The following is an 18,773-nucleotide window of genomic DNA, read 5'->3' as shown; positions in this document are numbered from 1 at the left end:
GCTGCAGTCCATATGGCGTAGGTACACCATATAGGGAGGGAGTTCCAGAATTTTGACCCAGCGACAGTGAAAGAACGGCAATGTATTTCCCGGTCAGGATGGTATGTGGCTTGGAGGGGAACTTCCAGGTGGTGGTGTCCCCATGTATCTGCTGCCCTCGTCCTTCTAGATGGTAGCAGTTGTGGATTTGGAAGATGCTATCTGAGTAGCTTTGGTGAGTCCTTGCAGCGCCACCTTGTGGAGGGTACACACTGCTGCCACTGTGTTTCGGTGGTGGAGGGAGTGAATGTTTGTGGATGGGGTGCCAATCACGTGGGCTGCTTTGTCCTTGATGGTGTTGAACTTCTTGATTGTTGTTGGAGCTGCACTCATCTGGGCAAGTAGAGAGTATTCCATCACACAACATAAGTTTCTTATTTATGAAAGTGGTCCTAGAAAGTCTTGGTCTTACCTCATATTTTTCAATTCCTCTTTTAGAATGGCAGGTGATAAGAAATCATAGATTTCCCTTATGTTTGCTTATTCAGATTTTGAGTTGAAAGCATCATGTGACCTGAGGTGCACATACATTATTTATTGGATTAAAACATATTTAAATATAATAAAACTTTATTTTTGCCTTTTAAAGAAACTACAAATTCATAAATGAATAGTAAAAAATCTGTCCCTTCTTATTGAAGCAGCTAATAACTTGCTAATTTCATTCTAATAATCAGATTCATTCTCCATCTCCTGATGTTATGCAGCCTGGTTGAGGTGTTAGATTTTGATTGATCCAAATGTCTCTGTGGAGACAGAAACAGAGCCAACGCCTCAAGTCTGTATAACTCTCTCCACAGATGCTGTGAGACCTGCTGAGTTTTTCCAGCATTTTCTGTTTTAATTCCAGATTTCCAGCATTCGCAGCATTTTGCTTTTATCTACTCACTTTACGTTGTGCTAGATTTATTTTTTGGGCATTAAACAGCATAAAAATAATGAACATACCACACTATCCCATTATAGTGTGTCATATAATTTTACTTAAACAGACTAATACTTTATCCAAAAGCCAGACAGCTTTTTCAGTGTCTAGCTCTCTTACCTCAATCCTCACAGATAGACCATGACAAAGCAACCTACTATCATCATCATCGATTGCATAATTCATTACTGCCTCTATTTATCAAGGTGCTAGAAGTTTGGAGTTCTCTTTCATAAAAGTCAATTGATGTTAAATCAATTCTTAATTTTAAAACTCAGATTGATAGGTTTTTGTTAGTCAAAGGTACTAAGGAATATAATGGACATGATGGGTTGAATGTCTTCCTTCTGTGCTGTACCCATTCTATCATATGAGGCAAAGATGGGTATATGAAGATAGGTTGCAGGTCAGCCATGATCTCACTGAATGGCAAAACAGGCTTGAGGAGCTACATGGTCTACTCTTCTTCCTATATTCCTATGATTGTATCTCTCCAACTAATCTATTGCTGCTGCTAGGGATTACATGAATCCTTTTCCCTGCTCCCCCATCCCTTACTACCATGTGTTAGAGATCCCAGCATATATGCGCCTCCTGTCAGTCAATCATGATACGCGATTCATAGCCCAGGGGACCACAACCAGATGGAATCAGAAGAGGTACAAATGGGGAAGGGGCAATTGGAGTTATATCTTTCCAAACAGCAATTGAAATTTTTTTTAATCAGCATAGCATTCAAAAGTAAAGGGACATCACTCTTCAGTTAAAAGGATTCAGGAGAGATCTGAACTGGATCATAGAATAATTATTTTTATTCTTCGCTAATGAGGTGTGAGCGATGCTATCAAGGCTACATTAATTGCCTGTCATGTTCAGGAGTCTTTTGACCATTTTTTATATAAATAATTTGTAAAAAGAGTTACTTTGATGTCAGGCCTTTAAAAGCAGCGTCTATTCTCGCAAGTTTAAAAAAGGCACCCAAGTGGTAGGTAAGCTAAACAGAAGTTCTTTTTCCTGTAAAGTAAATGATAAATCATTCATTAGTTTGTCTGTATACTTGTAAATACGCCTCATACCATCTTGTTGGAAACCCAATTGATTTCTCTCTGTCTGTGAAGTGGGAGTTAAGAAAGACAGACTGAAAAGGCAGTCTGGCTTTTAGAAAGAGAAAGCTGCTCAGATAGTGAAAGACAGGAGTCTTTAGGGAAAAAAAGGCTCCTCCTTGGGCTGTAGGTCAGACTGCAGGCGAGTTGATCTGTTTAAGTAAAGTGAGATGACACACTGAAATGGGATAATGTGGTGCATTCATTATTTTTAGTTGGTAGAAGGAGATAAGTTGTAACAATAGACTTAAATGAATCTGATCATAACTATGCTTATGTGCACATGTCTTTATATGGAATAATGTAACTTAACATCTTGAAGCAAGCCTCATTACGTTTAGTGTTAACTCAGCTCTCTTTCAGGTATAGTTGTAAATAAGTGGATTCTGCTTATCATTACACCCCCTCCAGTCTACTATTATACAAGTAGATAAGCAATGCCAGTCATCCCCCAAAGTAAGAAAGAAAGATGCTCTGATTCATTATTGAAGAAAATGGCGCCACTGAGCTTGAGTAGGTATCTATGGCAGAATGAAATTTGCAACACCATTACAATTTACCCTGAAAAGATGCTTTTGGGCTGCTGCCAGAATTGCTGCAATCCTTGTGGTGATGGTGCTTCCATAGTAGTGTTAGGCACATTGCAATCTTTTTTTCCACATATACAATAGTATTACTGAGAAAAGAGACTTTATGCCCATTTAGATGGTGTTGCCATGAGATCCCTCTAGGCGTAGCTCTCGCAAACATCTTTGGTGGGTTCCATGAGAAACATGTTTCGATGGAATGACATCTAACCTTTTACCCCTCGCACATTTCGAATATGTGGATGATACGTTTGCTATATTTAAATCTGTAGCTACATGTAACAATTTCCTTACATGTCTTAATGGGCTTCATCCTGTGCTCAAATTCACCTCTGAAATGGAGCAGTTAAATTAACTCCCTTTCCTTGACATACTAATTGAGAAATCTGCCTGTGGGTTCTCTACCATGGTCTACCACAAGCCTACCCTCACTGGTCAATGCATGCATTGGGACTCTTACAGTTCCACACGCTATAAGATTGGTCTTATCGGCAACCTTGTAAACCAGGCCCAAGCCATTTGCTCACCATGCAAGCTTGATGCTGAAATAGGCTGCATCAAAGTCATCCTGCAGGATAATGGCTACCCTGATCAGATCATTTGGCGTTGTATATCACGCTAATTCATGAACAGCCTAGGGCTGTCACTTTTGGCCCTGAAAAGTGCCCGTTCAACCTCAGATTATTCTGAAAGGGCAAGGTAACTCAAAAATTTGAGCAACAGGTGAAGCTAGCTATTTCACACTGCTACTAGGCAATAGCAACACACATGGTGTTCACCACTAACAGGATGCTGCCGTCAAGCCAAAAAGACATTCTGCCTATCACACAAATGAGTAATGTGGCATATGAATTTCAGTGCCAGTGTGATGCTGGGTACATAGGCCATATGTCCCAAAGACTGGTGGGTGGATTGCATCAAACAGCATGTCCCAGCCGCTGTTTGCAATGGGCAAGATACAGACTGTACCAAACTATCCATGCTTGCAAAACTCAAACACAGTGTCCAACATTCAATGTGATTCCATGATTGCACAACATTTGCTACATATATTAATACACAGGGCCCTGTTCTTTGCAGACAGAAAGAAAATATACACACATTGCACCTGTTTCAGCTAAACAAAATAAGTGACAGCCATTTGCTGACTCATTCCTCAGGGCAACACCTTGACCAATCAGGGTCAAGCTGCCTGCTTTAAATGCTCCATGGCAACACTTCTACTAGTGAGAATCCACTTGCCAACCAATCATCACTGTCTTCATATACTGTACAAATTATTGTTTCCCTTTACATTGATATTCTTGCGAAGTGTCCTGATGAATGCAAAGCAAAAAGTTTTGACATGTCTCTTTTTTCAGCAATACCCAAGTTCTGTGCTACCAAATGACTATAAATATAATCGTCTCATACCATCCAAATCCATTACTTATACATAAGAAAATCTCATTCGAGTGCATCATAAAAAGTCCATGTGCCTTCCCCATACAGTGTGTAAAGATATTCTTTACAAAAATGTAGGTCAAGATTTTCCAGCCCCACACTGGTGGGCGGGACTTCTAATGGCTCTCCAAATTTTCCTGGCCTGCTGCGACGATCCCGCCGGCGTTGGGGCCAGAAAATCCTGGCAGTGGTCTTGGTTTTTTTTGATTGGTGATATGTTAGCGTTGCCATTGGCCTCTTTAAATAAGTAGTTAACACTGACATTAAAATGGCACCAATTGGAAAATATGCACTAAGGTTTACAAGAATGTTACTATTTGTATATCAGAATAATTACAGCCATTTAAGCTATGAACATTAAAGGCAGTTAGCATTGGGATTTGTAAAACTGGCGTAAGCAGTTTGTTCCTGTTCCATTGATCAACATACTATCACTTTTTGTTTCATAGCCAGATATTTTTGATGGCATAATTACTGAAGAAATTTTTTTTGACTTGTTGGAAAATGGGAAAAGATTTCACGTCAGCGCACAAGAAATTCAACATTGAGGTTCTATGCATTTTCTCCCATTTGACTTACAGTGCAAGATACTGATAGGGAATATTTCCTTTATTTGCTCTTTGCACCAAATCAGAACACTTTTCTGTATAAATTTATAATTCTACTACAAAAGTACATGCAGAAAATCTTCCTGGTGAAACCACACACAAATTCTGTTCATTAATTTGCCATTGTTACAATGTATGTATTTTGAAATTTGCAAGTTAGATTTAGCATTAGAACGAATTAATTTCTTTCAACACAGGTCAAATGGGGGGCTGTTAACTCAGTTGGTTAGATGGCTAACATGGATCAGATTAACTCAGCAGCACAGGGTTCAACCCCTTTTCTCAGGCCTCCTCTCCTTATGTAATGAGCCACTTAGTCATGATTCAGCAAAGAATCACTAAGGACCTGCCTTCAGGCAGTGAACTCAAGAGGAAGACAGGTCAAATATTAAAAAAGAAATATATTTTTAGGCAGATTAGATCAAGTTGATTTAATAAACTTTTAAAAAATTCATTCATGGGAAGAGGGCATTGCTAACTAGGCCAGCATTTATTGCCCATCCCTAATTGCCATCTTCTCAAGGGCAATTAGGGATGGGCAATAAATACTGGCCTAGCCAACGACACCCCCATCCTGTGAATGAATAAAGAAAAAGTTTATTAAATCCGCATGATCTAACTGGTTGGTGGATTGGTAACAATTTTCAACAGCACCTCATAGCCCTCAAGCTCTATGACGAAGAAGGACAAAAGCCTATCATGGGAACACGATCATCTCCAAACTCACCTACAAGTCACACACTTCTGACTAGATATATATTGTCATTTCTTCATTGTCACAGGGTCAAAATCTTGGAATTTGCTAATTAACAATTTGTGGGAGAACCATCAGCATAACTACAACAGCAATTCAAGGGCAATTAGTGATGGGCATTAAACGCAATCTTGCTGTTGTTGAATATTTAAGAAATAATTATAAAAGATTCTATGTTCTAAACCAACCCCACAAACAAATTGCTATGTGTAGCATCTGCCCGTCAACATTTCCCATTGTGCTGGAGTCACAGAGATTTATGAATACGTAAATATGGGAACACCACCACCTGCAAGTTCCCCTTCAAGTCACAAATCATCTTGACTTGGAAATATATCGCCGTTCCTTCACTGTCGCTGGGTCAAAACCCTGGAACTCCTTCCCTAACAGCACTGTGGATGTACCTACAACATGTGGACCGCAGCAGTTCAAGAAAGCAGCTCACCACCACCTTCTCAAGGACAATTAGGAATGGGTAATAAATGTTGGCCTAGCCAGCGACACCCACATCCCATGAACGAATATATTTTAAAAAATGTTAATATTAGAAATCTTGCTACCAGTGCATTTTGGAAAAACATGAGTGCTGTACTGATGATCTTCCACCCTGAAACCTATGTATGTTGTTTCTGCTGAATTCTGTAACCAACTTATGTGTTAATTGCAAACCTCTTTATCTGATATGAATATTGTATTTTAAAGGTGAAACAAGCAGTAAAAAATTGCATAAATAGTAAAATTAATAATAAAAAGACTACCATTTATGAAGGTTATTGAGATTTTTTGAGTGCTTTCAAAGAAGCTAGCAGGATAGCTGGACTATACATATGCCTTGCCATTTCTGTCAAAGTTAGCTAACACTTGTTTCAATTTAAAGAAAACCTTAATCCCTTCTGCAGCTCCATAGTGCAGCAGATTAGAAAAAAAATCCTCTGGAAAACAAGAAAGTCAGCTGATGATTGGTGTGGGGACTTCTACATGATACCACATGAGGGATTTCCTTATATTTTTCATGGGATTATGATATTGGGCAGGCTACAGCTTTGCATTGTAACATTACCAAATATATTTGCTCACAAACTGGGAATTGTGAGATTGTTCTTGCCTGGATCTCTTGCCAGATTTTGTGTTCCTTTTCCTTACTTTGAAAGCATGCATCACTAAAGAGAAATTAAAAAGAAAATCATGCAGTTAAATTTAAAATACTTAGTGTAAAATGTGGATATCCAATGACGTTATAAATTTCCAAGCTTCTTGACATTGTTGGAAACCAAAGTAATTTTTTAAGTTTTCACTTTTTGCACCGATGGTGCTCAGGTACAGATCAGCCGTGATCTACTGAATAGTGAAACAGGCTCAGGGTAATAAATAGGCTACTCCTATTCCTTGGAAGCATAACATTCAAATTTAAACCTAGGGCTATCTCAGAGCATGTTGACGTAACAATGACTCTCCTGCTAGTTGTCTGCTGCTTGTTATTGTGCCCAATAATATAATGAAGGATAATCTGTGGTCACAAGAAGTCACAAAGAATGCAGCTTATTCTATCCTATTTTATCTTCAAATGAATCACAAACATATTCAGGATAAACTCTACAAGACTAGATTGGAATGCTGAGGAATGACAGATATCAGAAATGTTCAAAGAACAATTTACGGTGTTGAAAAATGTACCAGTAACACTGTAAGCAGCATTATAACAGTGTATCATTCTTATCAGTGCAGTACCAGCCCTTCCTACTAGAATTTATTAACACAAAGTTGGCAACTTCATTGAAATAGATCAAAACTGCGCTCAATGCCATGAGTAATAATGCAATTTATATGAGAGTTATTGAGCCGTAACTTCCGACCAGTGTCGGAAAGTGCGAGCCTGCAGGAATTAGAAGAAATAAATCCTTACTTACCTGGTCTTGAAAATTATATTGACACTTCTGTTTGCCAGAGCTGCTTGGGGCCTGCATCGAAAGGCTCCACGCAGACCCCAGCAAACTCTAGCTCCAGTGGGTTCAAGGAGGCCACGCTCCCTTTTTTACGGCACTTGCTGCCGAAAAGCAGGTAAGTTTAAAAAGTCAGGGAAATTTACGGGCCAGGGGAAGGTACTAAGGTAAGTGGATAGGATTTGGGGAGTGGGGGTGTCCGAGGGGGGGGTGGGTTGGGGCGGTCGGAGGCCTGGTTGGGGGGGGTAGGGGCGGAAGTCCATGTAGGGGGGTTCCGAGGTATGGGGGGGATAGGGTCCAAGGTTCGGGGGGGTTGGTGGGAGTCGGAGGTCTGTGGGGTGGTGGGGGGTGGTGGTGTGAGGTCTGGTGGGGAGGCAGGGTTCGTGGGGGATCTGAGGCCGAAGTGGATGGGGGAGGTCGGATGTCCGTGGAGAGTAGGGGTGTCCAAGGTTGGGGGCGGAGGTCATGCGAAGGTCTGGGAGTGTAGGGGTGATGGGGGACTGGAAGTCCATTGGGGGGGTGGGGTTGTTGGAGGTCAGGGGATTGGGGAATGGGAGGTCAGGGGTGGGGGACTGGAGGTCGGTGGTGGGAGATCAGGGGTAGGGGTTGCCGGGGTTGGGGTTTGGGGTTTGGAGGTTGGGGGAAGGGGGGGTGTCAGAGGTCGGAGGTGTGGGGTGTGTGGGAGTCCTGTGGCGGGGGGGTGGGGGGGCTCAGGCATGCTGAGGAGTCCTGTGGGGTCGGTCTGGATTTTTACAATAACTACTCTGAAGAGGTTTTAATTGTTCTAACATTTTCTAAGTAACTATTAGTATAATCCGGGCAGAACTTTCTGAATTTTGTGATTTAAACTGCATTTTCGGATGGTTCCCAATGCAGCGCAATTGTCCAGAGGAAGTGTGCACTTCTGGGCAATTGCTGTGCAAACCCTTACCTGGGAACTTCCCAGAGGGATTCCCCAGTGCATCTTTGGAATACCCTCCGAGCTGGAGAGCTCGGGCCATTATCTATGATTTTGAATATGATAAATATTACATGGGTATGTATTGCACCCTTGAATCTATATTCTTAAACTCTGGATAGTATAGGGGAAATACAATTCTGCCGCCAGCTACCTTGATGTTACTCAGAATCAAAGGTTGACGCTTTCTATTTTTAAGATTACTAGCGCAGTGGTTCTCAAACTGAGGCCTAAGGATGACTCAGTGGGGTTGGGGGGGGTGGGGTGGGGTGTTGCATAGATACTTTCCAGAGGGTCTGTGCATTAATGTGAAAGTGCTTACTGAGCAGGGACAGCCAGGGATAAGCAAATACCCAGAGTGCCATGGTCAGGGCATAAGACACTGAGCATTTTAGTTAAAAGCCCTGCATGAAATGATATGGTAAATGTTAAGCAAGTCTGCAGCCTCTTGTATTGGTGCAGTCCTTCAAGGAGATGACGCACAAAGCTGGAAAATTAGTCTGAGACTGTCCTTCAACCAGTCTCCCAGCATTGTGCAGGCCTACTGGCCTACCAGACTCAGTAAATCAAATTCTATTTAAATACATGGGGACCACATTCTGCAATTCCATCCACTTCTCCATGAGAAACAAGGAACATTGACGTTTATGCAGAATGATTTATGATTGACACTATCAAACATTACAAGAATATGGGAACTTTGCAGTGAGAAGTGACCATCTCACTGATATTTGAAAAGGAATGCCTGTTTTCTTATAAGCATTGTTAAACCACTTTTCAATGCAGCACTTTCATGTTATGAGTATTATATAGTGTTATAATTTAGGTGAGATATCTATTTGAAAAAGTGTCATTCAGCCTGAAAGGTTTGACAACCATATCACTAGCCCACAGTTCTAACCCATTAATATACAAACAGTTGGAAGATTGTGGGGATTGCCAAGTGCACAGGCAGGAAACACTGGCAAAATATCCACTAATGAGCCATACAGATCAGGCATATCCCAGCTTTGATTCCTGATCTTTTGAGTTAAACAATCTGAGCCAGGACAACTCATGGGGAGAGGGAGGTAGGGGGAAATAGTCCAGATTTTCACCTCTGGTTTGATGTATAATAAATCCTACTGGACATTACGTGTATGGATGCTGAATAAGGGCACAATCAAGTTTAGCTGTGATTTCTTCCACAATCAGCTAGCTTGCTGACATTTATGGTCCAGGATCACACTTGACTAATGGCCACTTAGGCAATGACCATTGCCTGCAAGAATAACATGTACCTTCAGCTAGGTTTTTATGAGCCATGAACCTGACAATTGCTTCTGCAACAGTGGAATGGAACATTTGCTACTCATTTGGTTGTTGTAAAAGTCAAGGATGCGACGTTTACATTTAACGATTTAAACCTGGATTTTTATGGACTCAACTCTTCTCTTTTCAACCAGTGCATCTTATGGATCACCGTTCAGTACAAAATCAAATCAAATGCAGGTACAGCTCCCAAAATATCATATTTTATTTAATTACTGTGTTGCCTACCTCCATGACTGCATCACAGCGCTAGACTTTAAAACAAACTAATGAAATGTGTGCCTGAGTCAACTGGAATCTCCTCTAGTTATTTATGAAAGATAGGGCAGAACTTTTCCCTTGGCATGCGGGCTCAGTGGGGGCAAGCGGGGGTGGTTGGGAAGCTGTCCACCGCCCGCGATCGGGCCCGGAAGGTGATTTCAGTGTGAAATGTGAACGGTAGTGCTCAGCACTGCCTGTGCGGACGGGGGGAGGAGTGCTGGCTAGGTGAGTGTGACTTCCGTGCATGCGGGCGAGTGTGCACTCCATAATCTCCCCGTGCCAGCTCTCTGTCTCAGGGAGATGAGCTTGGAGATGAAAAAAATAATTTAAAAAATAAAAATGTAATGAAACATGTCCCCGCTCATGTGACGCTGTCACATGAGCAGGGACATGTTATTAATGAAAAATTAAACTTTTATTTTATTTTTATTTGCTTTTGGAAACCTCAGCCCGCCTGTGGATGAGGTTTCCAAAAAAGTGCAAAGGCCGCTTGGCGTCTTTGCATGCCCACTAACCGTGAGGCTGGATGGGCAGTAAAAAATTTATTTAAATTAACTTTTCCACGGCCTTAATAGGCTTTTTAATTGTCCGTGGCGCACTGCCAACTCTGGCATGCGCCTGCCGACTGAACTAATGCGTGAGTGCATGATGAGGTTGGGACGCTTGCCCAACGTCATCGCGCGTCATTTTACACTTGATTGGGTTGGGCATGCGCCTGCCCGCCGAGTGGAAACATTTACCCATAATATTCAAACAAGATTGTTACAAGCTGGGATGAATTTCGAGATTTGTGCAGCATTCACAGACTGCATTGATTTTATTGATGGAGTTGGTGATTGCAGCTAATTCTCTGCAGGCCAGATCCGGATATTCAGCGGTTTCTCAAGGACAAGAATAGGTCCTCATATACACCGCTGCTTTCTCTCTGCTGCTAAGTATAAGCTGCTGAAGGCCAACAATTCTGTGCCAATGACCTTGGGCTCAATTTTCTGCTCAGCGGTGGGCGTGCACCTGACACGCTCGAGCGTGAAATAGCGCACGATGATGTCGGGCCAGCGTCCTAGAGTCATTGTGCACTCACGCGATATTTCGGTCGGTGGGCGCACACAAAAGTTGGCAGTGTGCTCGTTGACAATTAAGAGGCCAATTAAAGCCATTAAAGTATCAACTAACACGGATTTTTCATTGCTTGTCCAACCTTACGGTTGGGCGAATCGGCCAGGCGGCATTTGCATTTCTCAGCAAATCTCATCCAAGGGCAGGCTGAGGTTTCTATAATTAAAATAAAAAAATAAGACTCTATGCACAAAATTTTTATAATGTCCACACACAGGTGACTCATTTCTGATGCGTGGATGTTTTTTCTGGATTTTAAATTCTGTTTTTATTAATTTTAAATTTATCAGCTCCCTGAGGCAGCTGTCTGCCTTCAGGGAGCTTTCCATCCGTACTCCCCCAATGCCTGCACTGACTTCAGCACTTTCCCTCTTCCCGCCTCTACCCCAGCAGCGCTGAGCCTTTCAGTGCGCTCTTCACGCTGATTAGCCATTAATTGTTCAGCCAATGTGAAATCGCAGTTGCAGGGAAGTGACCCATTCCCTGGCCACTCCCTGGCCCGCCAATCTCGGCTGCCCTCCGACCTGAAAATTCTACTCCCTATCTTTTTTACAATGTTTGACCGGGAATAGGAGTAGAAGTTTTAATTAATTCTGACAGTTTATTGGATGCATTCTTTGCTTAGCAAGTGAAAAATTAACTTTAAAATAACCCAGGGACTGGTGACAGGTTGACCGGTTTTCAGGTCATCAACTGACACTGAAAAAAGTTACATAAATAAAACCCATCCAAAATAAGGAATACTTTTATTAATGTAATATTAACCCTCCTGAACTACAATATACTATAAAACACAATTTTAAACCAAAAGGAGACTCAAACCAGACTCTTTATCCCTCCTATTTTGATAAAGTTCTGACCTCGTCTAACTTCTTCTGATTATAGGTATCAAGCAATTAGGAATATTCCTCTCATGAGGATATGGTGGTATGTTTAGTCAAAGGCACTGCTGTTTTATGTGACCTGTGGAAGAGGGTATCTGTAGATTAGCACACTTCATGCCCTAGGATAGAAACAAAGGCAGACGGAAAGTGTGAACATTTCTTTCTGTTGAGTGTCAGAGTCCTTACTGAATACAGTGAGAAATGAGCTAGGGCAGTCTGAACCTAGTTCCCAATGAGCATGCACTGAAAACACTACCATGCTTCTGACCCGTCTATCTCTCCATCTCCCCACGTCCCCTTAAAATCAACCTCTTTGACCAACCTTGCGGTCATCCTCTACCCCAATATCTCCTGTAGCTCACTGTTCATTTTGTTTTTTGAGTACACTTATGTGAAGCACCCTGGGATACAATTGATTTTTTAACTCAATTGATTTTTCTTATGATAAATCAGTGCTAAATTGGCAATGTAACTCAGGAAGGATACAAGGATGGTCGGGAAATGGAATGGGATTACACATTAGCGCAGCGTGAGGCAAGCTTCTGAAGCTGAGGTTAAATAATGTTAAAAGGGAAAAGCAGAGGAGCTTTGACCAATGTTGTTTCTTACGTGATGATGCTCAATGATGGCAGAGGGCAATAATGGGGAAATATGTTCCAGCATTGAAATCTTTCAGCTTCAGCACCAGAAAAGATATATCCCATGTTTAATATTAGCTCATGTCAGGACTCACAAACAGCTGATCAACATCAAGAATGACAAATGTGTTTTTTACCCAGCAGGATATTTTTGCTTGTTATTTTTGTTTTACCCACTACAGGGCATGAATTGGTGTTACTCTCTTACCTCACATACCGATCACCAAAGACCAAAATTAAAAAGACAATCAACCTATATAATAGAAAAGGCTCTGAACCAGCATATCCAGTAATCTCTGGGTTCTTATACATACATTGTTTAGCTTGAGCTTGCTCTTGTCCTGTTTCTGTAAGTGCCCTGACAGGTGGTACAAGACAGCCCTGCTCCTCCTTCTGTTAGCATTGAACCCTGGTGGCCTGGTGTTTTGGTAGATTTCCACATCATCTGCAAGTAACAAGATACACATATTTGCATTAGTTGAGAATTGTAGAAATATACAGAGATATACCTACAGAAATGCATGGAAACAGGGATGATGAACGGGAGTGACAATTATTATTACTGAGACAAGTACAATGTAGCATTTCCCCTTTACTGTAGTGGAGAATCGACTTTGATTTATACACTCAGGATTGGGAATGGGGCTTGAAAGCACACGTTGTTGTGCTTTAGTCAGAGTTGGTACACAAACCGTTTTTAGTTCCCTACCATACATGTGGAGATTTATAGATAGATATCCTTCTGATATCTACATGGTGTTGAAGTGCACTCACTGTTGTAATGTAGGAATCTGCATAAAGCAGGATCTCAAAAATGCAATGCAGTAATGACCAGATAATCTGTTTTTGTGATGTTGATTGAGGGATAAATATTGGTCAGGAAACCAGGAATAACTCTTTTTTTAATTTATTTGTTCATGGGATGTGGGTGTCACTGGCTAGTCCAGCAATTATTGCTCATCCGTAATTGCTGACGAGAAGGTGGTGGTGAGCTGCCGCCTTAAACCGTTGCAGTCCATGTGTTGCAGAAACATCCATAGTGCTGTTCGGAAGGGAGTTCCAGGATTTTGATCCAGCAACAGTGAAGGAATGGCGATACAGTGCCAAGTCAGGATGGTGTGTGACTTGGAGGCGAACTTGCAGGTCACATGCATCGGCTGCCTTTGTCCTTCTAGATGGTAGAGGTCGTGGGTTTGGAAGGTGTTGTCAAAGAAACATTGGTAAGTTGCTGCAGTGCATCTTCTAGATGGTAACACACTGCTGCCACTGTGTTTCGGTGGTGGAGGGAGTGAATGTTGAAGGTGGGGGGTGGGTGCCAATCAAACAGGCTGCTTTGTCCAAGATGGTGTCAAGCTTCTTGAGTGTTGTTGGAGCTGCACTCATCCAGGCAAGTGGAGAATTCTTCAAGATAGTGCCCGGGGATCTTTTACATCCACCTGACAGGGTGTCAGTTTAATATCTCATCTGAAAGATGTTAAATATGACAGTGCAGCACTCATGCAATACCGCACTGCAGTGTCAGCCTATTTTTTTGTGCTTAAATGCTAGAGTGGGGATTGAACCAGAACCTTCTAACAGAAAGGCAAGGGAGCTACCAACTGAACCACAGCTAACACCACAATGTATGCTCCTTTCTCAATTTTTCCAATAATTATTCACTCAAATTTCAGCTGAGGATTCCTTAACTACAAAAATATGACCAAGGTCTAAGCCAGCCTTATTCAAATAATAACTATACAGTTGCCTCTAAATCAGGACCATGTCCTGCAAATAAAGACAGAAAATGCTAGAATTGCTCAGCAGTTCTGGCAGCATTTGTGAACACAGAGAGAATGTTTAGTTTCAGGTCTGTGACCTTTCATCAGATGAAAGATCACAAACTTGAAACATTAATTCTGTTTCCGTCTCCACAGATGCTACCAGCTGTAATGGGCATTTGCAGCATTTTCTGTTTTTAATTCAGATTCTCAGCATCCTCTCTATTTTGCTTTTGTATCTATATCCTTCAATTCTAGGCTACTTTCAGTAAGATCTGTTGGTTTCTACCCCGGGGTAAACCATGGGTTGGATTTAATGTTCGCAGCAGTGGGTCTGTCCTCTGGCTGAAGACACGATGGCAACCCAGCCACAGCTATCCTGGGTGACCCAACGCGATTACAAGCCAATCAGGCACATACCTAGTCAGCTTTGGGGCTCCCGAGTCCTGCATAGCCGGTATCTTGCATCTGAGAGTTGTGGGCCAGAGACTGGCAGCTCATCAGTACCAGCAATGCCACTAGGTGCAGTGGTCACTGCCAGTACTGCAGTAATCCCCCAGAGGAGGAGCAGCCATGGAGGCTGCTGAGCCCGGGTAGGTGGGATTGACTTGCCGGAGGCAGGGCTGGCTGAGATGGGCAAAGCCGAGCAATGTTACAGAAATGGAAATAGGCGGTCTTGGTGATGGCACAAATATAAGGTTTGGAAGCTGATATCAGGATCATATGTGACCAAATGGCAATGTTGCCATCAAATCAGCTCTAGATGCTGGTTGAAGCCACAAATCGCATACTCTGCATATTTCTGGCAGATGCTGAAGTTTGCATCCCTCTTGGTCTACAGCTCTATAGGGATGCTTATTGCTCACATACCCCCACCAAAAAGGTGTCAGCATTGGCTGGCACTTTAAAGACGTACGTGGAGCCAAAAGCCACTCATAGCTTTGAAACACCAGGCATTAAGGTGCTGGTCACTACATGAAGCTTCAGTAAAACCTGATCAGGTTCTTTACAGTTAAGCATTTTTAAAAAATTCAGCAATGCAAACTGTGCAAATGCTTTGACCGAGATGAAAGTATTTGCTGAGCTAGTCTGAAAAGTCTCTTTTCAATTACCAGCCAAAAAGGAAGCTAAGCTTTGAATTCTGGACTGACTGTAGTAAGCAGTCTATGTCACACTGGCATTGCATTTAACCCACTCAGTTGCTTTAAATTATTAATTGCAATCACAGTGTTACACTAAAATCTCAAAAAGAATGGTTTGATCATTAGTAATCATTTCACATTCTTTTGCATTGAAGAAATTATTCCATTTTTCCCACATAGAAGATTTGAGTTAATAAATATTAAAATTCTCATTAAGTATATGCATCTGAACATTTTAAATGATTGAACAGTTTACCAAGTATCAGCTGCCACTTCCCTTAATGGCTCCCACCTAATGCTGTGGTTGTTTACTAAATTAACACACAACTGAATTAGGAAACCTGATTGGGGCAATGGCAGCATCCACACTAGTATAGTAATTAGTAACTTGTATTAAGAAGCCGAATCCCAGGTTAATCGAATACAAGTTCCTTTGGAGCCAATAAATGAGAAATCGCTCAACATCTGTGACTAATAGGTGGAAAGTGGAATTGAAGTGCCTGTGCTCTGAAAAATAGAATTGAAATCCACTGTGCACTATTACATTCATTATTGTTGACACATCAAGGGAAGGGGAGCAATTAAAACATGAAAGGGACATTTATTCTGAGAAAAAAACAGAAGCTCCTGCAAATACACAACAGGTTTGTCAGCACATGAAAATGAAGTAAACAGATTACTGTTTCAGATGGAGATCCAATTCTATTGGAAGGTCTCTATCTTAAACATCACCATTCCTTTATTTGGATTTCAGCTATTTCTTAAATGACTCCTGTATTCCTTCACATTCCCTGAGCAGCCCAGTGTGGCTGTTGACCACTATTGTAAAAAATAATTTCAAGAAGTCAATTCTAATTTTGTTGAAGTGACACAACTATACATTTCAATGGAAGTTGTAAATGTGTTATGTGTTTGCAAGAAATTGAAGAAAGGTTTTCCATGGCCTGAATTTTACTCTTGGCAGGGGCACACGCGATCGGCAGGCCCGCGACTGGTTGGGAAATGAGCCACCTCCTGTGATTGGCCCCTGACTCCGATTTCAGGCTGGCTAGCCAATTAACACCTGGCTAGCGTGAAACGTGTCTTCCCAATGGTTGGGAGGGGCCAGGCAGGGGTGAGAGCCTGTTGGCCGTCAGGTCCAATGGCAACCCGGCAGGCGATTTAAAAACAGCACAGGCAGCTCCTTGAAGGCTGCCAGAGAAGAACATATTTGCAGCATTCTGAAGATTGAAGTTTGGTGCCAAGTGTGGCTGGAGGCACCAGGTGGGAGGGCAAGTCGTGTGGACACTCAGCCCCCCGGTTTTCAGACAAGTGCCTCATGGTCCTCCTGGAGGAGGTGGTTGCCAGGAGGGACACCCTTGTCCCCAGAGATGGAAGTAGGAGGCCACCGCACCTGACAAAAAGATCTTGGGAGGAGGTGGCAGCGCAGGTCAGCAGGCACGAGATTGTGCGGTCCACATGGGTGCAGTGCTGCAAAAGGTTTAATGACCTGCTGTGCTTGGGAAGGATGAGTAATGTGTTGGCATGGATCAGTGTGTTGAAATGTTAAGGTGTGGCTGTCCCCCCATGGAGCTCAGGGATGTTAGAGTCTGAGTGCCAACTGTCAATGATGCCGGAGCTGGCCAATGGGGTGAGCCCTGACTGTTTGGACTGAGTGCCTTGCAGTTCGAGGGTCATGACTCGGATGTGCCCTGTGAGGTATTCTTCAGCTGGGGTTGGCCAGGGTGGGGTGTCAGTGCACAGAGGTGAGAGTTTTGGATGGTGCAAATGTTTTTATGTAGTATTGCCATTGATGGGAGCCTCAAACCTGGAGTCCCCATTGATTGTTGAAGGACGTGGGCACCATGATGCAGATCTCCATTGTCTCACCAGGGTGTCTGCCATGCACAGTTACAGTGTGATGACTTAAACTAATGACATGTTGCTGTTCTCCCTTAGATTCACCAGCACACACTCAATTGCAGGATCCCAAAGATCCAACTGTGCCACCAGAGGACCGCCAGGCTTCACATGCACCTGCATCACACCTGCTCTCTGAACCAGACACCAGTGCAGATACCAGCACCTTGGTGGGTGTTAGATTTTTGGCAAGAATGTTGGAGCACAATGGTGAGGGCACTTAACAATTGCTTGAGGGGCAGGTGGAGGCGGAGAGTGCCCAGGATGCCGGCAGTCGGAGGACTGCCGGGGACCAGGACGATGCTGAGTCAAAGGCAGGTGATAAACCCCTGGTGTTGTCCATTATGCGGAAGATGCTGGATGTCATGCGTAAGGTGCGAGAGGATCTGGCGGAGATCCATGAGGATCTGCGTCCATGGTCTCTGCTGTGGAGGAGTTCATGCAGATCATCAGCACTGCGTGGACCCTCATGGCCAAGTGCTCTGTCTCTCTATTGAGAGAGTGACATCTCTCACAGAGAGGCAGCTCCAGGTATAGAATCAGGGGCTCTTGAGGTTGTACTCGGACCTGCAAGCCCTCACACAAGCAATGACCTCAGGTGATTAATGCCAGTGTGGGAGATGGATGACACACCCAGTATCCCAGCTAGATGCCCGACCATCTATAGCGAGCAGGGAGGTCCAGTATGACCTCATGAGCTGCTTGTTGTCTCTGCAGCTCCTCTCAGAGCACTCTGGATGATGGCAGCAACTCCTCCGCCCATTTGCCAGTGACTGTGGCATCTGAGGAGGCTGGGGCCACTGGGGAGATGCCAGCCATGGCACTGGTTGCTCCCTCCCAGACGGGGCCAGCACAGGCTCCACTGGTTGGGGTCCGACCACCAAGGTCATCAAGATCAACAAGACAGCAGAGTCAGCAGGCTGTCTCCAATGCCGCTGCCAGCAAAGGGCAGGCACCAAGATGTAACACTTGCAAACGTAAGTTTAAGTCACCATGAGCACAAGTGGGACTGTTCACGGGTGATCTTCTGTTGTGTAATGTTTTGTTTATGTTTACTAGTCTGAAAATGAAGACTGGAGAATGTTATGTTAATTTGTTTGGATTGTCAAAATGAGATACATTTTGTTTTTGTCGTAATGGCCTGAGTATGCTTCACTTTTTTATTTTTTTGGTGCATGGTACATCAGTATGTAATGCTGGACGTGAGTGGCTCTAAACCTTTTTGCACAGGCACTGAGTAGACTTTGTGTTCAAATGAAAGTTTTATTTCAGACACCCGGGAAGGAGGTGGCAGCCCTAGCATGAGGTAGAAGCTGATCTTTGGCAGCCTAGCTGAAGGAGCATTAGATCAAGGCATCCCTGGTGTCCCTGCCTCCCTGAAGGATCCAAAGGTCTCCCTCATGCCCTC

The 18,773-nt window shown here is 43.0% G+C and overlaps 1 protein-coding gene across 1 annotated transcript in view; it reads right to left on the bottom strand.

Moving 5' to 3' along the window:
• kcnh3 (potassium voltage-gated channel, subfamily H (eag-related), member 3) overlaps positions 1 to 18,773 on the bottom strand; it is an 856,837-nt gene that overhangs the window by 393,013 nt on the left and 445,051 nt on the right. The window contains exon 5 of the mRNA XM_041200258.1: positions 12,882 to 13,012. Coding sequence (XP_041056192.1) covers positions 12,882 to 13,012 — 131 coding nt within the window. The remainder of the gene's footprint in view (positions 1 to 12,881; positions 13,013 to 18,773) is intronic.

The sequence above is a fragment of the Carcharodon carcharias genome, chromosome 12, assembly GCF_017639515.1.
Source record: "Carcharodon carcharias isolate sCarCar2 chromosome 12, sCarCar2.pri, whole genome shotgun sequence".
Lineage (NCBI taxonomy): Eukaryota > Metazoa > Chordata > Chondrichthyes > Lamniformes > Lamnidae > Carcharodon > Carcharodon carcharias.
The sequence above is the reverse complement of the archived record's forward strand: the minus strand, read 5'-3'. Positions and strand labels throughout refer to the sequence as shown.